Source organism: Hoplias malabaricus, chromosome 14, assembly GCF_029633855.1.
Source record: "Hoplias malabaricus isolate fHopMal1 chromosome 14, fHopMal1.hap1, whole genome shotgun sequence".
NCBI lineage: Eukaryota > Metazoa > Chordata > Actinopteri > Characiformes > Erythrinidae > Hoplias > Hoplias malabaricus.
This window is the reverse complement of record NC_089813.1, coordinates 36965199-36991337: the sequence shown is the minus strand read 5'-3', so window position 1 is coordinate 36991337 and position 26139 is coordinate 36965199. Positions and strand designations below refer to the sequence as shown.

Sequence of the window (26139 nt, the reverse complement as noted above, 5' to 3'; positions counted from 1 at the left end):
TTACGAGGTGTGAAACGCCTCATCCCCGCACCTCTGCCACTATAACATTGAGAGATACAGGATAATATTATTCAGCTCACTCCACTCTAGGCCTGATTCAGGGATAAAACTCTTTGCATTGCCTCAAAGTTAGATGGTGATTTCTATGTGTATTTCACTTGAGATGGGTAGGTAACATGGACACTAAGAATTTACCCTGACCTTGTCTTTAACATCGCTACATTAACATAAGTATTTGTGAATGTATGTTACATAATTAACCATTCAGCTCAAACATAGCAAGCCTTATATTGAAGAAACCAACAAGTAAAGAGATGCTTTCTTATTTCCAACCCCTTGAAAATAGCAACTACTGTTAGCCACTGAAGGGGAAATTCAGAGTTATTTATTTTTGTAGACAGAGAAGATCAAAGAATCACCATCAGTTAATGAACCACAGTATGGAAAAGCAATACGTAGGCCTGTTGACCCAAGACTGTATTAACTGTCTCTGGATATCAGTATTAAGTGGATTTCTACAGCACATTCCCAAACAAAAACTAAGGGGAAAAGGGCCAGCTGAGCTTTTGGTTCTACCAGTGGTTCATTTCCTCAAAGACAACTGGATGAGTAGTTTGTGTCTTTGATCATAGTATGCAAGAGTATATCCATTTTATGCCATAATCGAGTAAATAAAAACAAATTACAATAACATTTATATTCATTGTAATATTTTTTTTTCACGTTTATCGCTGACTAACTGGATTTCCTCTTCCTTTGTGGTGGAAATTTGGGGTAACAGAGTTGCACATTGTGGGGAAGTTATTATTTTTAATAATGTTAGTTTTTTTTACCTTAAATGACACGTCTATCAAAACATACATATAAATGAATAAAAAATGTTTTTTATTAATTTATTTGACACAATCTGCAAAATGTAGGACAAGAGAAAACTGCCATTTTGATGCACACACAAGTTATTTGCTGAAAAATAAAATCTAAATACTGTTATTTGCTTTTTTGTTATGATGGCATCAGTTTATGCAACAATAGCATATTTTTAAGAGTCTGTGCATTCATTTAAAATAAAAAAAATGTATGTGGGATATTACATCCCTACTGACACACTGACATACCACTTTAGTTCAGTTCTGGTTTATTTATTGGTCAGTGTAATCGAAGCTTGGTGACATTTTCAACAAGACAAGTGAACTAGCTAAATTGCTACTGTCTTCAGTTGCGAAAATAATAATAATAAAAAAAAACAGTGGACTTCTCTTAGGTCTCGGCCTCAGTCTTGACCAGGTTCCTAAAGATACTCTACAGGAATTAGTTTGGGCAGCTGAGGAAACAACTCAAAACGCCTAAAAGTTAGTTTTTCTGACCCGTGTAAGCTGATAGCCCATGGGAGGTAGCAGCCTTCGGTAAAGCTTTGATGTTTTCCCATCAACGGTTAGGTCATAACGCTTTTGGGAATCAGAGACGGTCCCAACAATATCTCACATTTCAGTTCCAAGGTGGATTACTGCACGGTGTATGAGCTATCGATGATGAAACCAGTTATTTCGCCCCCTCTCTCTCAGTATTGCCCCCTCTCTTCTTGCTCACATTGCCGCAGGGACGGAACTGAGAGCTCGGAGAAAAGTGGACCATTACATCATTGCTATGGCCACGGAACAGCGTATCTTCCTTCGCATTTCATTGGTGGATAGAAGCGTCCTCGCCTTCCTATTGGCTGAAGTAGCCGCTTCTGAAAAGACGATTAGATGACATTTAAATTAAACGAAGGAAGGCCACGCCCCTTTACTATGGGATTGGCTACATGTTCATACTCATAAGCAGCGCCTCCAATTGTGTGACAATTATATATTAACCAATTCCAATGCAGGTGGCTGGATAATATTAGCAAATCAGAACGCTTTCAAGCCCATGGGGCGCTGTACTACGAGCCAACCAAAGCGCAGGAGGCGGGGCCTTTCGGAATACGGGCGGATGGAGAAGGGGATAAAAAAAAATCACAACGCGGGAGCGACAGAGACTGAGGGAGGGAGAAGGTTGAGACGTTGGTACCCAGTTACCGTTCACTTGAAGCGGCTTTGAAACGCTGCCCCTCCGGGGTCATGGCCGTGGGCGTCGCGTTGAGAATTCAACAAAACAAAGAATCCAGAAAGTAGAAACCAACATCTGCAAACGTTGTTTATTTCCAAACGCTCCGTGGAAACTGTTAGAAGGCGCGAGCGTGACCGTTGGAGCCGTTAGCTGAAGGTAAGGGCGTTAACTTTCTTTCAACATCTCAGCTCATTTAGCACGGTCGCACAAGTTGGAGTTTATAATTTTGTAATGCTTTTATATTTGTTTAAAATATATATGTAACGGACAACTGCTAGTACCTCTGTAGCACGCTCAGTTAAGTGAAGACATGAGGTTTATTCTCAAGTTAGAAGTAAAAAAAACGGTCTTTTTGATCTCTCTTGTGTTATCGTCTAGATTTGCTCTAGTTTTCCGCTGGATCAGCAAAATCATATTCATCTAAGTCTTCTCAGCAAGTGTGATCCTGATTAAGCTGTGTACTTATAATAACCTGGTGACAAGAGGCTGCAGTTTATCCGAATGTGAGCATAGGTATGTTCAGCTATCACTAGCTTATTGGTGCCTTTCCAGTTGAGCTCCTTTTAACCTAGCTAGGTGTGTCAAAGTTTATGTAATAAAACTGTTAACACACTCTTTTGTTTATGCCAAAAAGGCATTTTCATAGTTGGTCCCTGTGAACACCCATAGGTGAAGTCTAATTGAAGCCCATTCATTATACAAAACCCTTCAAGAGGAGGAGATAGAAGTCTTCAGTATAAAGGGCATAATGGGGGCGAGCAAGAGACAAGAGTCCACTAAATATAAAATTAGTGTAGAGTTAAAGGGCGCTCACTTACATTTTTGTCTTATATATTTCGTTTAGCTGATGATCACTAAGTCGTGAGTGAAATGAAACACTACTTATAACACTAGTGGAGCTAAACTGTTGTTGGCTGGTTAGAGACACAGGTAAGTGCATTGGTTTTTTAATGATGTCACAAAATAATGAAAGCAAAATGGCCTTTTTTTTGCAGTTTATATGTTACATCATTATACAGGAGGTCCTCGGGTTACGTCAGTCCAGAGTTACGATGTTTACGACACATCTCCCATTTCCTGTATAAAGCCTTGTTTGGACTTAAGTGGTTTTGCGTCGTAAACGTCGTAACGTGAACTTCGTGTGTGGTGTGCGCGGCGGAAGAATACACGGTTACGCGGATTGGGACCGAGAAGCCTAGGTGTTAGGATAGGATAAGTGCTTACAGTATGTTATTTACGTACAGTATGTACGTATGTTCCGACTTACACCGAAAATCAGTTTACGACGCGACGTAGGAACGGATCAATGTCCTAAGTCGAGGACCCCCTGTATGGACTGTGTGTACTAGAGAAAAAACTATGGTTGGAGACATGGACTTAATATGTACTTCATAAAACTTAATTCCAAAAACAACCAATTCAGTTTTCAATTATATGGTGTCTATAGAACATGGTATAATACGGGGTAAAGCGAACCAGGCTACTTTAGAGAGCTCAGGAAATGTTTTATACGCCATATTATAATATTTTTATAGTGTACTAGAACGTTTTACACAGTCATGTTTATATTAGTCATATTATTATTATTATGTCAAATTCCTGGTGGTCAAAATGATGGTTGTTAAACCGAATTGATTTGTTTTGTATGAGCAATACTCCAGGATGACCATTCACTCCATAGGGTGCTCTAAGCAATCAGTTACAGTCAGTTACCAGAAACTGAGGTGGTTTAAAAGGGAAGTTGTAGAATAGGCTATTAATAGCTGGAGTACATTTGTAGAATCTTGCTGACCTGCTTGCTTGCAGAGATGTGTTGCCCTGCAGCAACCTGACTATGTGTAATTGAAACAAACTGAATTTAGCAGCAGGCAATCATATTTGGAATTCCTTCAAATAAATTGCAGTGTAATTATTTGCCATCTGTTTGTAGTCCATCAGTCACCCTGTAGGCTAATACATCGGGATGTTTGTGCCAGGAGTGATGGGTCGTTAACAGCCTGTCTTTTTTTAATCATATGCTACATTTACACAAATTACAATTAACGAGATGTTGTGGTTTAACTTCTAATGTGTTTATAAAATATAATCAGATTTGAATTAAAGATAGCTCTGGACTTTAAAATAAGCTTGCACCTCACAATGCCCAAACTGTGACAGCAGAGAAAAAAAAAACAAAGCATATGATAAGAGAATCTGTGGCGTTGGAATAGTGATAATGAACATCAGTAATAACAACACAGTCACACATCACTAACTGCATATGCACACCATCTCATCTGTACTGAGTAGAGCATTCGTCTCCTTTAGAGTCTCAGGTCTCCACCCACTGCCATGTCAGGTTAAGGATGGAGTGCTTGTTGCTGATGTCTGTACACATTGATCTGTGTTACTCACAGCAGAATTCTCACCTCACAGTGAATGCAAACTTCACAGTGCTATGCTAGTTATTATAGACATGCTGCTGTGTTACTGAGTGAGCATTTAACTTTATGCAGCTGGGTTTGTTTCGGCATCAGATCTACGCAAAACCTAGACTGTTAATGGTAAATAATTATATGTGAACGAACTGTCAGCTAAAATTAAATGATCATAAGATGCCATTTTTTCTGGGTGTGTCTAAAGACAAATATACCAACTGCACTCACTCTGATTTCTAAAGATGTTTTTAACTGAAATCACTAATTTACAATGTGTTTCTGCTGTGCATCACACCGTTTGTCTCAACTCAAATGATTAATAAACACTTTGTATTGGTGTTTCTCCTTAAGATCTTAACCTGTCTTTACGAAAACTACCTGCTTCATAAAAAACTGGAGTCAGCTTAAATCATTGAGATCAGATCTTTATGCTTTAATTGTGAGCATTGATATTAGTTGGCTAATTTGCTAGTCACCTCTAGCTATAGACACTGGATTTCTATCGAAGATTTATGTAAATGTAAAAAAAACACCATGTCCCTCTATTTCATTATTTATTTGATAACTGAAATTTTATTAAGGTTGCTGTAACCATTTTTATTAAATAATTTATAAGTCCTTTTTCTTCTATTCTCAGTAGGTTTGAATATTTGATTTTTGCCGTAATCAGTAATGGTGTGCATGTGTCTTCTCTGAGCACATTACTCTTGGTGTAACCATGGAAATAGGTGTAGCCTACTTTAGCACACATTTATCAGTGATGGCCCGCCCTCCCCCAACCCCTTTGGGAAAATTATCATATCTGATCAACAATAAGTCTAGAGATTAATACTTGAACAGTAAGCCAGAGGTTCAGTGTGCCTGGGTGTATTAGAGATTCTGTACTGGCCTGGGTGTATTAGAGATTCTGTACTGGCCTGGGTGTGTTAGAGATTCTGTACTGGCCTGGGTGTGTTAGAGATTCTGTACTGGCCTGGGTGTGTTAGAGATTCTGTACTGGCCTGGGTGTGTTAGAGATTCTGTACTGGCCTGGGTGTATTAGAGATTCTGTACTGGCCTGGGTGTGTTAGAGATTCTGTACTGGCCTGGGTGTATTAGAGATTCTGTACTGGCCTGGGTGTGTTAGAGATTCTGTACTGGCCTGGGTGTGTTAGAGATTCTGTACTGGCCTGGGTGTATTAGAGATTCTGTACTGGCCTGGGTGTGTTAGAGATTCTGTACTGGCCTGGGTGTATTAGAGATTCTGTACTGGCCTGGGTGTGTTAGAGATTCTGTACTGGCCTGGGTGTATTAGAGATTCTGTATTGGCCTGGGTGTGTTAGAGATTCTGTATTGGCCTGGGTGTATTAGAGATTCTGTATTGACCTGGGTGTATTAGAGATTCTGTACTGGCCTGGGTGTATTAGAGATTCTGTACTGGCCTGGGTGTGTTAGAGATTCTGTACTGGCCTGGGTGTGTTAGAGATTCTGTACTGGCCTGGGTGTGTTAGAGATTCTGTATTGACCTGGGTGTATTAGAGATTCTGTACTGGCCTGGGTGTGTTAGAGATTCTGTACTGGCCTGGGTGTATTAGAGATTCTGTACTGGCCTGGGTGTGTTAGAGATTCTGTACTGGCCTGGGTGTGTTAGAGATTCTGTACTGGCCTGGGTGTATTAGAGATTCTGTACTGGCCTGGGTGTGTTAGAGATTCTGTATTGACCTGGGTGTATTAGAGATTCTGTATTGGCCTGGGTGTGTTAGAGATTCTGTATTGGCCTGGGTGTATTAGAGATTCTGTATTGACCTGGGTGTATTAGAGATTCTGTACTGGCCTGGGTGTATTAGAGATTCTGTACTGGCCTGGGTGTGTTAGAGATTCTGTACTGGCCTGGGTGTGTTAGAGATTCTGTACTGGCCTGGGTGTGTTAGAGATTCTGTATTGACCTGGGTGTATTAGAGATTCTGTACTGGCCTGGGTGTGTTAGAGATTCTGTATTGGCCTGGGTGTGTTAGAGATTCTGTATTGGCCTGGGTGTGTTAGAGATTCTGTACTGGCCTGGGTGTGTTAGAGATTCTGTACTGGCCTGGGTGTGTTAGAGATTCTATATTGACCTGGGTGTGTTAGAGATTCTGTACTGGCCTGGGTGTATTAGAGATTCTGTATTGGCCTGGGTGTATTAGAGATTCTATATTGACCTGGGTGTATTAGAGATTCTGTACTGGCCTGGGTGTATTAGAGATTCTGTATTGGCCTGGGTGTGTTAGAGATTCTGTATTGGCCTGGGTGTGTTAGAGATTCTGTATTGACCTGGGTGTATTAGAGATTCTGTACTGGCCTGGGTGTATTAGAGATTCTATATTGACCTGGGTGTGTTAGAGATTCTATATTGACCTGGGTGTGTTAGAGATTCTGTATTGACCTGGGTGTATTAGAGATTCTGTACTGGCCTGGGTGTGTTAGAGATTCTGTATTGGCCTGGGTGTGTTAGAGATTCTGTATTGGCCTGGGTGTGTTAGAGATTCTGTACTGGCCTGGGTGTATTAGAGATTCTGTACTGGCCTGGGTGTATTAGAGATTCTGTACTGGCCTGGGTGTGTTAGAGATTCTGTACTGGCCTGGGTGTGTTAGAGATTCTGTACTGGCCTGGGTGTGTTAGAGATTCTGTATTGACCTGGGTGTATTAGAGATTCTGTACTGGCCTGGGTGTGTTAGAGATTCTGTATTGGCCTGGGTGTATTAGAGATTCTGTATTGACCTGGGTGTATTAGAGATTCTGTATTGACCTGGGTGTATTAGAGAGTCTGTACCACATACAGTATATCTTAACCATGGCTGCCCTCTTGTGGGGGACCCATTCTGAGGAACAGAATTGAGTTAACTCAGAGATTAAAGCAACTTGTTTCTTAATCTCTGAGTTGTAATTCAGAGGGAAAAAATGAGTAAACACTTTCATAAATATTTATTTTAGGTAAAAATGAGTTTGCTTTGAAGAGAGCAGTCTTCTGAACTGTCCTCTCTGCCTGCCATTTGCAGCAAAATCAGCCCTACAAAGAGGTGGAAGTGGTTCCCAAAACTCACTCCCAAACTGCATTAATCCTACAGTGGAAGTGTTTGTGAAGGACATGGGGGCACTATTGAATTGCTAATGCCACTCTGCTGCAGAGAGCCTTGTGTAACCTGGCTGATGATTCAGTGTGAAATGACCTGCCGCCTGTGTACTCGCTGGACATACAGATGCTTCACCTCTGGCTTGAGTGATGTGGAGGTTGTCAGTGCTCTGGTTAATACACTGAAGAAGCTGGTTATGGAGCAGTTTGTTTGGAGAGGCACCACATAATGAACTTCACAGAGCGTTCAACTGGAGCTGTGCTGTGGGTGGAGAGAGTGCGAAAGAGAGACAGAGAGGGAAAAGAAAAAAAGGGAGGGGGTAGAAAGAAAGAAAGAGAGAGAGAGCACACCAGGGCTTTTATATCCCAGAGCAAACGATCATGAAAGAGCTCCTGGGCACGTCCTTGAGCGGGCCTCCACTCCCCCTGAGACCAGCTTCTTTACTTCCATAGACTGTATCTCTCCTCTCTGACAATGTGTTGCCTTATCTCTTGCTCTCTGTGGTTTCCCTCAACATCTCTCTCTCTCTCTCTCTCTCTCTCTCTCTCTCCATTTCTCCCTTCTCCTTTCCTTCGTCTTTGCCCTCCACGCTTTATTGCTGGTCTTTTTATCAGCTCAATCATAAATGATTTTCTTCTTGGCGCGGGGGCATGAGAGAGAGAGAGGTAGAAGGAAAAGGTTAAAAAATTGTGATAGAGAAAAAAGAGAACGAGAAAAGAAGATAAGAGGAAAAAGAAAAGCTCCCTTCAAACTCAGTTTTATAATTTTATCAGTGCTGACTGTTGTGCTGTGGCTGCTACTAAACGTCTTCATGAGCTATCATAAAGAAGCTGCATGAACAGCTGGTTGTTGGGTGTTTACTTCTGTTGCCTTGCTCACCCAGCACGTGCAAATAATCTATTTATGGAGAGCAGCACAGCAGCTCAGCAGGTGTACCTAAATTGAAATTGAAATGGAACTGAAATATTGCTGGATTTCTGTTCAAAGTCATTTAAAAAAAGTGCAAGTGTTTCTCCCCACGGCCAAAGGCTCATAGATCTGCTCAGTGATGACAGCTTAAGTACTGACACTGATATTACAGGTAACAAAAAAAGACAGTATTAGAATAAAACAATTAAACATATTTTAAACTATTTAAACACCTTTTATGTAATACCTGTTGTTTGCCAAATAGTGAACACACATCCAACTACACTGTTAACAGATCTTGCTGAATTCTGACCTTACTTTATTATCTCCATCAGGCTGCATTATGCCCGTTGGCTTAATCACAGGTTTAATAAGTTTAGCCATTTAATTAATTAACCACCAACAGAGTGTCTTTTCATACATCAGTTATAATGTGGTGTACCTTAAAATGTACAATTAGTAAATTCATATTGTCAAGTCTTAGGTTATTTTTGCTTTGACATTTTCAGTAATATCTCAGACACTTTCAATTGCCTATCTCTGCGTTACATATTACTATTAATGAGCTTTTAAGGTGTTTACAGTCTAATTAATAACCATGCAACAAACAGGTTTTAAAACTATTTATAAACGTTTATAAATGTAGTATTATTTTAAAGGTTTTTTTTTTTCAATGTAGACGCAGCTCAGGGCTCAGATTTAACAAATGGCTAGGGATTTGGGTGAACACGCAGTACAATTTAAACATTTTTAATCACTTGCCATATTCAGTTTTTTCAAATTTTGTATGCATTTTATTTGCATTTCCATTTTATGATATTTTTTAGTGAATTTAAATGAATGCATTTGGTAAATACTCTAAATCAGAGACATTTACAGATTAGTCATGTTGTAACAGTGGTAACAAATTGTCATAAAATCTCATAATTCTCTGGCTATTCATATTACAATAACTGTACTTACACTCATAGACTGCAGCAAAAAGGAAAAGGAAAAGATTATACCAAATGTATAACTCCCAGACAACTTCAAATAATCATGGCGGCACGGTGGCGCAGCAGGTAGTGTCGCAGTTACACAGGTTGTGGTTCGATTCCCGCTCCGGGTGACTGTCTGTGAGGAGTGTGGTGTGTTCTTTCTGTGTCTGTGTGGGTTTCCTCCCACAGTCCAAAAACACACATTGGTAGGTGGATTGGCGACTCAAAAGTGTCCGTAGGTGTGAGTGAATGTGTGAGTGTGTGTGTTACCCTGTGAAGGACTGGCGCCCCCTCCAGGGTGTATTCCCGCCTTACGCCCAATGATTCCAGGTAGGCTCTGGACCCACCGCAACCCTGAACAGGATAAGGGTTACAGATAATGAATGAATTTTATTAATTGAATGCTTGGCAAACAGCTCACAAAGTAAAAATGTGCACATTTCATATCAGTAGTCATTTGTAAAGCATTGTAAAAAGAGGTGAATATCACACCCTATACACACATGCCTGGTACACTCAGAAATCACAAACCGCTTATTTTAGGCCTTTTCCAAATAGAAAAATAAATGCTAAATTAGTAAACAAACCTGACATGCGGCAAACACAGTTATCAAAAGTGTCACCACATGTTATTTTTCTCCCATGCAGTTTTATTTGATATCACTATTTACGTCCCAAGCTTGAGACTTCCTCTTAAATATTGTAGGACCGCCTGCAGTTCTAGTTCATTTCACATCAGCAAACGAAAGCATGACTCGGCCACAAGCATCACAGCCTCTGTGAGGAAGGTTTGAGTAATGGCTGAGGCAGAGCCAGTTAAAAGCACCCAAGAAAACCACATTAGTCCCGGCACTGGTGCTATCCATTAAGGAGATTTATATTCTTCAGGAAAGAGGAGGTAAAGAGAACACCTGTCAGGCATCGAGTTAACGCCAGGATTTTGGGATGGGAGGAGTGTTTGTGTGTGTGTGTGTGTGTGTGTATCTGTGGGAGAAAGATGGAGCGTGAAAGAGGGTGGGTCAGGGGTGTGGAGGCTGGTCGAGAGGTGTTGACAAAGCGTGACGCTCCAGATATAGCTCTCCACACCAATTAACAGCTGCTTCCCCACCCCACTCCGCCCCCCTGTGCCTGCTACCCAAAAAGGCAGAGATGAAAATTAAAGACCTGCCTGCAGCTCCCTCAATTATTAATAAGTTGTCCATGAATTTTTCATCGTCTCCAATACGTTTGCAAATGTGTGAGACTGTGTCGAAGCTTGGCAGATGAGGAGAGAATACGAACTGAAGCAGAGATCAGCCCCAGCTCTGTGATCCCAACACAGGCACCCCACCAAGGTGCTCCAGCCCCACTGGTTTACACCCGAGCTACGAAAATAGAAAATGTATTCTTTTCCTCTTGACTGTAGAGCTTCAGCTCGATTTATAAATGTCTTGGATAGAAATTTTCACATCGTTATGGTCTGATAATTTGGTCTAGCAGCGAGACATTGATTTTCCTTTAATGCTGATTGCTTTTCACAGTGCTTCAGGCCAGAATGAAGGGGGTCATTAGTATTGCATGGATGAAGTTGTTCAGTGTGTTTATTTGCAGAGAATAAAATTTTAGGTCAAAGGTAGATACTATCGTTGGTTGTGTGTGTTGGTCTCCTGAACAGCTGGCTTCATAATCTCGCTTAAATTAAACAGTGACCCTTACAGTGTGCTGTGTCTGGTCACTGGGCTACACAGTGCAACTTTTTATTAAGAAGCAAGCCGATTGACATCTGTCTCAGCGTTCAGCAATTCTTAAAAGTGTTTCTTCTTTCTAACTCTGCACAGAGGTCTCGGCCACACTACATTTGCACAGTTTTTAATTTGCTGTCTATTAAAGACAAGGCTAACGTTTAAGGCAGTAGTGCTTTAAATAATTATTATTTTTTTGGAGGGTTATGATATGAAGTGTTTAGCGGTCTCTCATTGTCTTGTTATAAATGGACTCAGTAAAGCCCCACGGTTTTGGATTTGTAGGAAGAAATTATGTTTGTGATAACATGATAGGCTTCTTCTAAATTTTTAATTATTCCCTTGGCTGCATTAAAATTTTTCGCTCTCATAACTTCAAACAACAATATACAGAATCATCCACAGCTCTGTTTATATTTTCATATTAGCATCATTTTTTTGGTTGTGTCTGATGCAAAATTGTGTTCATCTTATTAAAAACATTGACTCCAGACATTTGAATGGACGTGCTAGTTTTATTCTAGATTTCAGAGTTGTTACTATATAATAGATTCTAATAAATGACACTGAATATTTATGTTGTTTAAGCTGTTAATAACAAGAATATGCAAGTTTCTGTTAACGTTAATTGTTCCACTGTGATAATAATGTTTTGACAATGTATCACTATGTGGATTCTCGTTCTGTGCCAGGCAATGAAAGCACAATATGAAAGCAGAATTTTAGTTGTTAGTAAGATAGTGTTGGCAGCTTGGAACCTGAAGGGCTTTAGTTTGCATGATCAAAAAAGCAGTGTGTGAAGAAGTCTTGTGTATTGACAGAGAGTTGGGCTGAAATATCACAGAGTGAAGCTTCAAGAGGAAGGAGATATGGAGGCATTTCATAGGGCTGCTGGCGAGGAGCGTGGAGAGCTCTCGTTAGAGCGAGACTAGGTCACGGGGATTAGGATAAGTCTGTCACTCACAGTTACACTGGAACACGGCATCCGAGGATAACTTCAGAAACTTTGGGTCCACTAGCATTAACTTGTTATAGAGGGTCTTGTTTATTTGGACTGACACCATTTCACAAGTGTGGCTTTTCTGCCCAGCAGCTGATTACACTACATTTGTCTGCTCAGTAATAGAAGCAAATCAAAAGAAAGTATTTTCTTTATCTAAATGTGTAGTGACATTGGAAAGCAGCACAGTTTCAAGAGGATGTTAGATTTCAAATGTCTCTTCAGATTTTGGGTGAGAACTGGGAGTTAGCTTCAGTATGGTCACTTATTCAAAGTCATTAAGGCACTTCTTGTGTTACTACAACACCATATTAATGTGCTGTGTAGTGTAATATATAGACACTGGTTAGAAGAACACTATGTAATATTGTTCCTTAAAATTACAGCTTCAGAATCATTTTGATGCTTCACTGACCTGTAATAGGGGGAATAGAGCTACTGTTATTGCTCTTGTGGGCTCAGCACTGCAGAATCTGCACTATGTATATTTTGAAGGAAGATAGGAAAAAACATCTCCTCCCTCCCCCTCCACATTGATTTCATCACTATTCTGAATGAATGAATTACTCTAGAGGAAGTCCCAGGTGTAAAAAATTGCAACTTTTAGCTAACTAAGCCTATAGCTATAACAATAAATCAATATATATCCCAATATAAAATGTTTCAGTAACAATTACATGATTTTTATACACATTTTCAAAATTTCAATATACAGGGGGTCCTCGACTTACGACATTGATCCGTTCCTACATCGCGTCGTAAACCGATTTTCGGTGTAAGTCGGAACATACGTACATACTGTACGTAAATAACATACTGTAAGCACTTATCCTATCCTCACACCTATCCCGAGCCGCGTAACCGTGTATTCTTCCGCTGCGCCGCACACCACACGAAATTCGCGTTACAATGTTTACGAGGCAAAACCTCTTAAGTCCAAACAAGGCTTTATACAGTAAATGGGAAATGTGTCGTAACCACGAAACATCGTAACTCGGGACTGACGTAACCCGAGGACCTCCTGTACACTACTAACAGCATCTGTCACTGACTGAGGGTCATTACAGGCTGCTGTCTTCAGTTCATTGCACACAATTTTTGAGTTAGTTTAAAAATATTAATATTGACAAAGCCAAGAGGTTGTTGTTTGATGGTGATGTCATGTTGCTTTCAGTTCTTGGCAGATTTTCTGTGGTTTTACTAGTGTTCTGACTAAAATTAAGAAATATATTGTGATATAAATTTTGGCCATATCGTCCAGCTCTATCCAGCCTGTGGACTAACTTTGCATTGCTGTCCCTAGCTATCTTATTTAACAAGAATCGATTTGTTAAACCTACAGAGAGCTACCAAATTCTAGCAGAACTGATCAAATCTTAACAACACCCAAATCTTACTCTGTTTAAGCAGGACTCTTGGTGGTGTTATTTATTTCCTCTTTATTCTTAAAGGGGACATATTATACCCCTTTTGCCACAAGTGTACACAGCTCTAAAGAAATATCTGTGATATGCTTTGGTCAAAATAGCCCAAGGATCAAACACCACAAGAGCATCCTCCCACTCATAATAAATCTCAGTTCCGTGCGAGAGCCCAAGGTGGTTTTTAGCCATTTTTGCTTGGCTCTGTTTTTTCCTCCAGTCTTGTTTTTGCCATTTTTCTGTGAATAACTTCTCGTTGTGTTTGTTTTGTTCTGTTAAACTACTCTTGTCTTTAGCGCTCGCACTGGTCCTCGCTGTGATCCGAGAGGCAAACCACAAATAATGGGTTGTTTTTATTTTACAGTCTGTGAGTTGGTGGGCTCCACATCCCTAAATAAATGTGCATTGAATGAGTGGTTTAGTCATCATGTAACACATTATAATTTAGCTAAAGTGTCTGCCACTGTATCACGTCTACAGACAGTGGTTGATGCTATTTTCATGTTTCAATGATGCCCATACTTTTATCCTGGTTTATAACAGTATTTCAGTAGACACATCAGCAAGTCTATTTGAGATTACTTAGCAACTTAACGTGGTTTGAGGCAAGCGCCTGAAGGTTTTTGCATGCGGTTTGTGTTCATTCTTCAGGCACGAGCTTCCACAAATACAGTTCTCTAAATGAGATGTTTTGCTGATTTGTTGCTGTAATGAGTTTAAAAGTGGAGTGCAAGTGCAGAGAAAATAATAAAATTTTCAGCACAGGGGGACTCCAGGACATAGATTGGGAAACTTTGTTCTAGTTGAATTCCGTTGGTGTCTTTTGTCTGCACGCTAACTCTTTGGCTTTTATGTTTTTTTTGAGACTGTCTTAAAGTATTCCCCCCGATGTGCATCTGTGCACCAGAAGCACTTCTGCTGTCCCACCCCACTTCATCTTTCTCTCACTCTTACTTTCTCATTCTCTCTTTTTTTCCCTGCTCCCTCCTCCTCCCTCCCCTCCCTCTCATCCTCTCTTTCTCATATTCTCTCCCCCTTTCTCCACCCTTTCCCCCCTCCTCTCTGTCTCACTCTCTCTGTCTCTCTGCATTTCACTGAAAGCTGTGAATGGTCCCACTGCACACATCACCAACAGCAGCCCTAAGGGTTGGTCCCTTTTGCTACTTCCTGTCAGGTTGCCATGGCATCAGGCAAGGTGGCCCCATTTCCTGCCGAGCGAAGGGGCCGAGAGGGGGACGTCCTAAGCGAGTGCGCCGCTCACTAATGTGATCAGACAGGCGTGCTAGAGACCATCACACATACGAGGCAGAATGGACCACAGCTGATCCACTCTCTAGCACAGCTTACAGCGTTCAGAACCAGGCTACAGGACTGACAGGGACACCAGCACTCTGCTGCCTCACTACTACTACTACACGCTCACTACTTCACTTTGGGGATCCCAAAAAAGTGAACATTTGTCTAGAAATGCAAGACGAAATCAGAACCACATCCATGTTCTTTGCTCTTTTAAGAGTTGATTCCTAAATTGTAATCTCCCCTGGTCAAAGTGTATATTAATTTTCCAAGTAAAAATATGTACAACCCTGATGCACCATAACCTTGTTTCTTCACTCACTGTCCATTCTCTCAGCTACACTGACCATACAGGAGAACTTTGTAGTTATACTATTCTCAAAAATTCTGCATGCTTTGTTTGCTCCTTTCATCTTGTACTTCAATGGTTAGGACCCCAGTGGGACCATCACAGAGCTGGTATGATTTGGGTGGTGCATCATTCTCAGTGCTGCAGTGACACTGACCTGGTGGTAGTGTGTTAGCGTGTGTTGCGCCGCTTCAAGTGGATCAGACACAGCAGTGCTGCATGAGTTTTTAAATCCTATGTCCACTTATTGCCCACTGTGTTAGACACACCGACTGCTTTGGTCCACCTTGCAGACCTAAAATCAGAGACAGTAGCTCATCTGTTGGTGCACAGTTTTAGTTAGTTATACAGTGGTCACAGGACAATTCTCACAGGTTTATTCTCAGTGCAACAGTGACAGCACGGCGTTTAAATACTTCTGCCGCATGGCTGTGACTGATCTACTCGAACAAGCACAGCACACATTGCAGCACTGAGACAGATTCCCTACCCAGATAAAACCTTCTTTGTGGTGCACCTATACTGGAATTAATATAAATAAAAAAGGAGTGTAGAAAAAACATCATTTTAATGTTTTGGCTGATTGGTGTAGTCCTGAAGATTTGCACACATTCAAACACAAAATAAATAAATCAATATTTTAAGCATGACTTTCTTACAAGCTGTATTTTATATTTAGCCCACACACACACGTATTGGGATATGATTAAAAACATATCGTTTATTCATATGTAGGAATCTGAAATCTAGTGCTATCTGCATGTGTACACTGTAGTTGTATATCTTAAAAGGCCTGGACCTTAGTCTTAATATGTTAACGTCAGTAAATGGTGTCTTAAATGTGTATTAAAATGTGCTGGAGTGTTTTGTCTGAAGAGGTTTTAACATGGCGAGTGACATGCCAGATGACGGACATACCTTAAAACCTCAGGCTGCTCTTGAACTTCCACAAAGCGACTAAACTAAACACAGAGCCTGAGGGGCCGTGGGAAAAAATCAAAGGAGTGAGCAGAGGGGGGGCATTCTCTAACATAGTGAGGAAAAAACCCAGCCTCAGAATGTCTTTGAAATCCCTGTCTGGAGACGTTTCTGGGTCACTTTCACCCATTCCCTGTTTTTCACCTTCTCTCGTCTGGCATCATGCACTCTGCCCTCTGGCCAGTCAACCCCTTCACCACCACTCACCCACCCACACCACACTCCTGACGCAACGCTCCAGGGAGGCAATTTGTGTGCGCCGTTTGAAAAGGATGAGTGTGTGAGGTTTGGGGAAGGGGGGGTTGTGTGGAGTGTGGGGGTGGAAGTGGATTGTAAAAGGGTGGATTGTAAAAATATTCTTGTTTTCATTTTCATCTCCTGCTGCTTCTGCAGTTGGAGTGGCAGGTATGTGTCCTGCTTTGTGTCTGGAAGAATTCAAACCAGCACAACACTCCTGAAGTAAGAGGTGTCCGCAGAGTGGGCACATTAAAGCAGCCGGGGACACGCCGTCTGTTCTCCATGACTGTGTGGAAAATATCGGCACTGACTTGTCAGCTGTTGCCCTCACATGTGGGTCTCTAAACCACAGACATTCGGAGGTTCAGCGTCTCACAGCTGCACTGCGGCTTTCGACAGCTCTCACTTCTGTGGGGACATCCTTTGGGAAATATGATTGATTGCATGGAGGTTGTAGTCACCCGTCTGTCACGAACATATGTGTAATAAGCTGCTGGAGTCGCTCATTGGTCATTTATGGACACATGCACTGAAATACGACAAACTTTCATATATAAAATTCATTTGAATAATACTACAATCTAGGATTGTGGGACAACACAGTGGTATTGCCAGCACTGCATTTTCTAAAACTGATTTTAAATAAAAATTTGTTAACTTTGCCCAATCTGTGTTGCCAATGATTAAAAATTGTTCACGTCAATATTTTGCTCTCGTGTTTTAATCTAGAGAGGAGTGTGGTGTGTTCTCCCTGTGTCTGCGTGGGTTTCCTCCGGGCGACTGTCTGTGAGGAGTGTGGTGTGTTCTCCCTGTGTCTGCGTGGGTTTCCTCTGGGTGCTCCGGTTTTCTCCCACAGTCCAAAAACACACGTTGGTAGGTGGATTGGCGATTCAAAAATGTCCGTAGGTGTGAGTGTGTGTGTGTGTGTTGCCCTGTGAAGGACTGGCGCCCCCTCCAGGGTGTATTTCCGCCTTGCGCCCAATGATTCCAGATAGGCTCTGGACCCACCGCGACCCTGAACTGGATAAGGGTTACAGATAATGAATGAAAGTTTGTTAGCCTTACAGCTCCAGCGGAAAAAAAAAAAAAACACATCACACAGAAATCATTGGCTTCATTCATGGAATCAGTGTTATTTTTCATTTTAAAAACATATGAAAACCAGTGAGGATTTAAGTCTCACAATGCAAGTCTGTGTGTGATTGTGGCTTTAAATAGCTGATCTTTCCCTGCTGTTTCTCTTGTTCAGTTCAGCCATTCAGATTGTGTGGGGGTTTGTTGTACTGCTGAAGACGCAATTGCTTAACTATGCATCACAGACCCTTTACTTGTAAATATCCTTAAGCTTAGTGAAGGATTTATGACCTCTGCATGGCCCTTTTCCAAAACAGCGCTGTTTTACATTGATTCCTTTAAAAAAAACACCCAAATTATACTCAGATGTACATGACATGACACCCCCACTGTAATATATTAATGTAAATGAGTATGACATCATATACATGTCATTCCCTGGTAATAAATGTCACTCAAACAATGTCATATAAAAAAATAAATCCGGGCTTGATTTGAGGGGGAAAAATGTCATTCCCCTTTTACAACCATTTAACCATCTATCTTTGAAAAAAACAACACATTGCCATTATATGATTACTGTCTTAAAGGGAACATGTTTTGAAGTATAATTTTTTTCAGTTCATATACCTTAGTTTAATTTAGAGATCTGAAGCATGCCAACCTACAAACTATGAAATAAATCTGTGTCAATATCAGTTTTGTGTTCTCGGTAAATCACTAAACCTGGGATAAAACCAGCCATTCTGAATATATAGTCTGCTTTTTATATAGCGTGCCCATTCTTTAAAATAGTCCCGCCTCCTTGTCTAAGTCTCTCCAATCACAGCCCTGCACCCATGGTAAAAAATTTATATATTTCTGAGCTAAAAAGTAAAAAGCAGAACCCCATCTAATCACTACCCCTCTGTCTGCCTTGAAAAATATTTACAATTTGACCACTGCTAATACATCTCCTTCAACTCATCCGCTAATTATCTAGCCTTTCATGCGTTAAATGAGGTGTTCTGACTCAGGAAACACAGTAATCCATGCAGTGTTGTGCCCCTCCAGGGCCTGAAGTGAAGAGCACTAGTTTAGAAAATTGACAGTTCGTTTTGTAGCAGCTTTTATTAGCATTCTCTAGCCTCCAGCTCCCCTCCTCTCACTTTTCTGTCAGTTCAGTTCAGCTCATTAGTAATGAAAGTGGGAAGTGCTAACATGGGCTTGTGCATGGTTGATGCCACAGCCGTCTTGTTATACAGATCGAGTCCACTAATCGAGATAGGATGTAATCTGTGTATTTATCACTATGCAAATGTGTACATTTTCTTCATACACATACTAAAGCAGGGTAGTTCTTACATATATTTAGTAGAAAGTCTCTCTGACAAGTTGCCTGTTTGCAGCAGTGGCATTTATGTATTAAGTTTATCAAACTTTCAGATTAAGAGTACGGCCAGATTTGTTGTTCATATCCATAATCCATTCCAGCCCCTGGGTCAGATGGGAGCTGATCCTAAGTTAGCACTGACACTAACGCTTGTGTGTGAAAGTGTGTAAAATGTTACAGACTTAAACACACTTCTGAGCTTTGTGATGGCCCTGCCCTGAGGTTATGTTGTGTTGTGGAGATTTAGAGTGAAATAAAGTGCTTTGAATCATTTTTACGGCATCAGTTCTCTCACAGCGTCCACCACTTTATAGTTATAGGCCCTCAGAGAGCCGTTAGACTCAGCAGTTACAAGATCGTGTAGCTCATGCAGGCTCCCTTACATTTCGCTGGAGTATTGAGACAGACGACTCTGAGAGCTGGGTCTTTGATGTGTGCTTCCTTTTATCTGCTTCTCGCTCAGCGAGCCTTGGCAGGTGTATTTTTGCATGCAAGCGGCCACAATGCGGTACACTCACAAATGATCGCACTTGCTTTGACCGACATGAAAGATGAATAATAAGTCATTCTGAGATCGATCCATGCTCTGTTTTAAGTAAATATAAATTTGTGTAAATCTAGATACATTATTGTTGTTGTATGTGTCATACATTGAGTTGTTTTTGTTGATGACCTTGAGGAGAAGAGAGCTATCAGTTTCAATATTTAATAAGCTATATTTTAACATAAATTTCTTGTCAGTTTCTCAGAGATATCCTCTGAAATTTGCAGTGTCAGTGAAGTACATACCTTTGACAAGTTTCTATAAAATTTTAGAAGTATGCAGCATATGTTTTTCTCTTAAAGTCTTTTTCTTTCTTCACAGGACAGAAGGAGCCAAGGTCCTTCTCCATTTTGTCAACATCTACCTTCCCAAAGCATCAGCCAGTGAGCGGGACATCAGCCAGCACTTGAGATTTCCCCACAGATTCTCAGCATGGAGAGAACTGCCATTTCCACTTCACTGCTTTCCGTCTGCCTCCTTTTGGCTGTGTGTCACTGTTCCCTGGTGGGTTCCTTCTGCCCGGCACAGTGCGTTTGTGAAACCCGGCCGTGGTACACCCCTCAGTCGGCCTACCATCAAGCCAAGACTGTGGACTGCAACGAGCTCCACTTAAGAGCCATTCCTCAAAATATTTCTGCTGATACTCGGGTGCTGCTTCTTCAGAGCAACAACATTTCAATGGTGACCTCAGAGATCCGGAGTCTTGTCAACCTTACGGAGTTGGACCTCTCTCAGAACCACTTTACGCAGATCCAAGATGTCGGACTGGGTAATTTAACCCTTCTACTCACTCTTTACTTGGAGGAGAATAAGATAAAAGAATTACCAGACTTCTGCCTGAAAGATTTGGTAAACTTGGAGGAGCTTTACATAAACCACAACCAGATATCTTCTATTGGCCCAAATGCCTTCTCTGGCTTAGGGAACCTGCTTAGGCTTCATTTAAACTCTAACAAACTGGTGGCTATTGACAGTCAATGGTTTGAGTCACTTCCGAACCTTCAGATCCTCATGATAGGAGAGAATCCTATACTTGGATTACAGGACATGAACTTCCACCCCCTTTCTCAATTGCACAGTCTGGTGCTAGCTGGCATGGGCCTCAGAGAAATACCAGCTAGAGCTTTTGAAGGCCTGGAGTACCTGGAGAATCTCTCCTTTTTTGAGAATAAGTTAACAGCCGTGCCCAAAGATGCCCTCCACTCTCTACCAAACCTGAAGTTTCTGGACCTTAACAAGAACCCAATTGTCCGTGTCCAGGAGGGTGATTTTCAAGACTTTCTCCACTTGGAAGAGCTCAGCATGAACAACATGGAGGAACTTGTTGCTGTAGAGAGAGGTGCATTCACCAACCTACCAAAAATGGCCAAACTAGAGGTTTACAACAATCCTCATCTGTCCTACATTGACCGTGCTGCCTTCCGCGACGTATCTGGCTTGCGCACTTTGTTGGCACACAGCAACGACCTCACTCTCCTTCCTCATGATGTTTTAGACTCTTTTCCCAACCTTGATGAGGTCAGTCTTCATACCAACCCTCTCAGGTGTGATTGCCTCTCAAACTGGGGACCTGTTTTTGGTAACCAATCAAGTCTCAAACTTCTTGAATCCCAGCTCACTGTTTGTGCTTCTCCGCCGCACCTGCTTGGCCACATGCTCCAAGAAGTGGTATCAACCAACTGGAACATAGCTAGCAACACCTGTCTGCCACTCATATCAGTGCACGCCTTCCCTCCTCAGCTGAACGTTACAGCTGGGCAGCCCCTGATGCTGGACTGTTGGGCTGTGGCAGATCCTATGCCTCAGTTCTACTGGGTGACCCCAACGGGCGATAAAATAACTTCAGAAGTGGTATCTCAAGAGTTGAATGAGGGAAACGGGGGCGCAAAAAAGCACCGAATGCAAGACCAAGGTGCCCTGGAGATTCTGCATGTTGAACCAGAGGATGCTGGTCTCTATACGTGTGTGGCATGGAATGCAGAAGGTGCGGATACTCGGAGTGTCTCAGTGTACGTAGACAAGAGCAACTGGCATGATGGTCGACAGAGAGGAAGCCACCAATGGGGGGTGAACACTACAGGGGTTCTGGTTGTCTTGGCAAAAGTCATCCATGCACAGTCTGTAGTACTGGAATGGAAAGTGTACCCAACTGCCTCTGCCTCCGGCCACGAGTTGCCACAACCCAAGTGGCACAGCGCTACTTTAAAAATCGACAACCCTCAGATCAGCTTCACAGGGAACGTTCCTGTAGACGTCCAGGAGTACAACCTCACCCACCTACTGCCCGCCACGGAGTACCGGGTCTGTCTGACCATGTCATCCACAGAGCATCAAACCCAGCATTCCTGCATCAACGTCACCACAGAAGAAACCAGCTTTTCTGTGGAGATGGTCGCACAGCCAAGCAACGTTGCTTTGGCAGCGGTGATGGGCTCCATGTTCGCCATCTGCATCATGGCCTTGCTGGTGTTTTACATGGGTTGGCGAATAAAGCAGAAGTCCTGCCATCACTCGTTGAAGAAGTACATGCAGCACGCCACCTCCATTCCCCTCAACGAGCTGTACCCACCTCTCATCAACTTGTGGGAGAATGAAACAGAGAAAGAGAAAGAGGGGTCTGTTGACTCCCAGAACTCACAGATAGACACATCCAAGACGTACATATGGTAGTTTAATATGGGATGAGTAGAATAAGAGAAAAAGACACTTCAGAATATGTATGGTGATGTACATAGAAAAGTATGTAATTACTTACTAAGATGTCATCGTGAAAGATGTATTTTTAGATTGTATAACCCTCCCCAGCCGAAAGAAGCACCACTCGGCTACAGTTGTGAAACCGTTATGTACAGAGTAGATGAATTTTACAAGTGCCCAATCAAACACAACCTTGCAATAAGCGTTCTGAGACAAGTTTAACATTACGCATGAAAATATATTAATTATTTGTACAATTTATTTGTCATATGAGCATTAATCTCCACCATACGTCTGAACCGAAATATTCAGATCACACTTTTGGAGTTCTTGCATGGAATTCTTGCATGCTGTTTCGATGCTCTCACAGTAATTTGTACCTTTGTTTTGTTTTTTCTTCACTACTAAAAATACACAGATGTGAGAAGGTGACGAACACACACACACACAAATACACCCTCACTCAGACACATCTTCCCGCCTGTATCCTAACACGCTGCATAAGTTATCACCTGTATTGTAATAACAATGAATCTCACGTGCCAGCTGTTGCTACCTGCAACTAATTAGCTGTCAAACATAATTCATATTTGCTATTTCAGCCACGCAGCTGTGTGTATCTGCACTTTGAACACCTTTATTTTGAAATGTCTGAACATGTTTTGTCATTATTGATGCATAACACTTTACACATGATATAAACAAGTAGGAGTGTACTGTACAGGGGCCTATTCACTTGGTGCAAAATTCAGAGCCCGTCAATGATTGGTACAAACGTACAAAATGCTGATTCATAACATGTTTCTTTGACTAGATTAGAATTAATAAGCTCTACACGTGTAAGAAAATCTAATTTAAAAATATTTAAAACTAGAATTAACAATGATTTAAAGGTCTGTTGTATATTGAAAGGTATCGAGACAATGGGACACATAACAAACAATGCAGGACGGGGTGGAGCACCATCAGATAAACAGTACTTAAAGATGCAAAGAAATGCAAACACCAGAATTTTGAATATCGCTTCTTTAAATTAAAGCGATATTAGTCTCTGATTTTTGCAGGCACTGTGTAATAGAAGAAATGGAAGTGTGATTAAATTGCCTGTGTTTATTTACTGCTGGGAAACATCTGCTGTTTTTTTCCATCATTTACAGTGTAGTCCAAAAATAATTGGACAGTGTCACATTCTCCATTGGAGGATTATTTAAGGACTGCACTGTGTGTTTGCCACAGTGTGTTGAGCACCTTGTTCTGGGGTTTGACATTCTCAATGCTGCAGGACTGTTGAGTTTCTCTGCTGGTTATATTTCCACATTGAATATTTATTCTCCTTTAAATGGTGTGATTATGAGTGAAAGGTCTAAAAACAGCATGTCATTAATGGTGTTTAATTTCCCATTACGTATCTTGATTCTATTCCCTCTTTCCAATAAACAGTAAATACAATTACAGACTAGAGATGGCCACCCAAAGAAAGTGAACTGAAATACACTACATACAGTTTTGTAGTCACCTCTGTTAATGAGTGTTTACACTACTTTAAGCTGCCCCTATATTTGTAATCTCAGTACTAATACCTTCCTGATTGATAAGTTGATTAAGGTGCCCAGTGCCAGGTGTAAAGAAGTATAACTCCTCATGCGCTGGGCTGTAGAGCTATCATTTAATATCCGTATCAGACCTAATTAATGTTTTGTGATTGAGTACCGGGCGGCAGGTAGTGTCACAGTCACACAGCTCCAGGGACCTGGAGGTTGTGGGTTCGATTCCCGCTCCAGGTGACTGTCTGTGAGGAGTGTGGTGTGTTCTTCCTGTGTCCGCGTGGGTTTCCTCCGGGTGCTCCGGTTTCCTCCCACGGTCCAAAAACACACGTTGGTAGGTGGATTGGTGACTCCAAAGTGTCCGTAGGTGTGACTGTGTTGCCCTGTGAAGGACTGGCGCCCCCTCCAGGGTGTATCCCCCGCCTTGCGCCCAATGATTCCAGGTAGGCTCTGGACCCACCGCGACCCTGAATTGGATCAGCGCTTATAGATAATGAATGAATGAATGATTGAGTACCATTAGATCCTCATGGTAATATTCATCAAAAGTAGCAAACTCCCTGTGGATACTCTTTATGTAAAAAGAGCTGTCAGTGGAACAGGTGTCTACAAAGTCGTAGTCATATAGGGTATGTACGGATACGACTGTCATTCAGTCTCTCGTGAGGACATGTTAGTGCACCAAGGTGTAGCATGTCATGTTTTCATCTACAATAATATTACCACACAGTGCATTGTGTTTGTTGGTGTTAAGGCATTCAAACAGACAGCTAATAAATTTATGATTAAACCAAACCAAAATAAATCAGCTAGACTCTGCAGGGACTCTCTCTCTCTCTCTCCCTTTCTCTCATGTCTTCTGAAGTTGTCATTTATGATTTGAACCAAAGATGAAACGATGTGTATTCAAAGCAACTGTCATTATCAGATCTACCCAAATGACATCTGGATGCATTTTTAAATCTGAGTACAAGCATTGTTCTTTTTATTTTATATTCTTTAATTATTTATTATTTATTAATTAAATAATATCAATAAATGCATATTCATTTTGCCACACACAGAATCGTGTTTAAATACAATTGATTCCAAATCTCATCCCAAGAATTCCCACAATTTCTAAATGTAGTGTATGACTTCAGTGCCATGAGAAATAAATGCAATATTCATTCATTACAGCCAGTGTTTTAATTCCACCTTTTTATTCCCAACGCCCCTGTTTTGTGTTCCACACGGGGGCTCCTGAACGCTGTTTCTCATCTGAGAGGATCCAGAACAATGCCAGGATTTGATCTTGACACATGTGCCCTCTGGTGGAGGAAGAGTCTGATGACATGTAGAATTGCTTTCTATCTGTGAATAGCAGGGTGATTTTGTAATAGAAGAAGAAACTGTTGTTATATTTGGAGGTAGGTCAATGCTGCTTTTACACTGTTCAGGTGTGTGCTCAGTAGAAGACAACTGACTGTATGCAGAAATATCAGAAATAATAAACACAGATACACAAACTAATCTTGCTCTTCTGTCTTTTTTTTTTCCATTGAATTGCACTGTTTTGGTCCTAGGTGCTCATGTCCCATCACCAGAATATAACCCTAAAAATACAGACAGACAGTTTGAGACACTGTTTAGGGATCTGTGCTTTTTTTATCTTTCTAATTTGTCATTGTGCATGTTGTAGCTATACAGTTCTATGGGACTTCCATCCATCCATTATCTGTAACCCTTATCCAGTTCAGGGTCGCGGTGGGTCCAGAGCCTACCTGGAATCATTGGGTGCAAGGCGGGAATACACCTTGGAGGGGGCACCAGTCCTTCACAGGGCAACACACACACACATTCACTCACACCTACGGACACTTTTGAGTCACCAATCCATCTCCAAACTGAGCACCTGGAGGAAACCCACGCGGAAACGGGAGGAACACACCACACTCCTCACAGACAGTCACTCGGAGGAAACCCACACAGACACAGGGAGAACACACCACACTCCTCACAGACAGTCACCCGGAGGAAACCCACGCAGACACAGAGAGAACACACCGCACTCCTCACAGACAGTCACCCGGAGGAAACCCACGCAGACACAGAGAGAACACACCGCACTCCTCACAGACAGTCACCCGGAGCGGGAATCAAACCCACAACCTCCAGGTCCCCGGAGCTGTGTGACTGCGACACCTACCTGCTGTGCTGTTTCTATGGGACTTTAAATTATAAAATTGTATCAAACATATATTTACTAAAATAATTAAATAATGGTAAAAGAACCTGGAGGTTGTGGGTTTGAGTCCCGTTCCAGGTGACTGTGAGGAATTTGGTGTGTTCTCCCTGTGTCTGCGTGGGTTTCCTCCGGTTTACTCCCACAGTCCAAAAACACACGTTGGTGGGTGGATTGGTGACTCAAAAGTGTCAGTAGGTG

The 26139-nt window shown here is 41.6% G+C and overlaps 2 protein-coding genes across 8 annotated transcripts in view; one reads left to right on the top strand and one right to left on the bottom strand.

The window, feature by feature from the left end:
- plxna3 (plexin A3) overlaps nt 1-26139 on the bottom strand; it is a 587367-nt gene that overhangs the window by 137339 nt on the left and 423889 nt on the right. The window lies entirely within an intron of this gene.
- si:ch211-180f4.1 (uncharacterized protein LOC100144405 homolog) lies at nt 1878-25213 on the top strand. 7 transcript variants are annotated; one of them, XR_010795344.1, is made up of 3 exons: nt 1878-2244; nt 2467-2601; nt 14798-15686. XR_010795344.1 is itself a non-coding variant. In XM_066644288.1 (3 exons), the coding sequence occupies exon 3, from the start codon at nt 19906-19908 to the stop codon at nt 22141-22143; it is 2238 nt and encodes a 745-aa protein (XP_066500385.1). In that variant the 5' UTR covers nt 1878-2244; nt 17213-17356; nt 19795-19905; the 3' UTR covers nt 22144-25213. The 7 variants fall into 7 exon arrangements, 5 of the variants coding, with proteins under 5 accessions (XP_066500385.1, XP_066500384.1, XP_066500381.1 ...); XR_010795345.1 differs by having other exon boundaries at nt 14725-15686; XM_066644288.1 differs by lacking the exons at nt 2467-2601; nt 14798-15686 and adding exons at nt 17213-17356; nt 19795-25213.

Excerpts from the sequence above, each read along its gene's own strand:
- si:ch211-180f4.1 (XM_066644285.1), top strand. The coding sequence starts at position 19,906 with ATGGAGAGAACTGCCATTTCCACTTCACTGCTTTCCGTCTGCCTCCTT.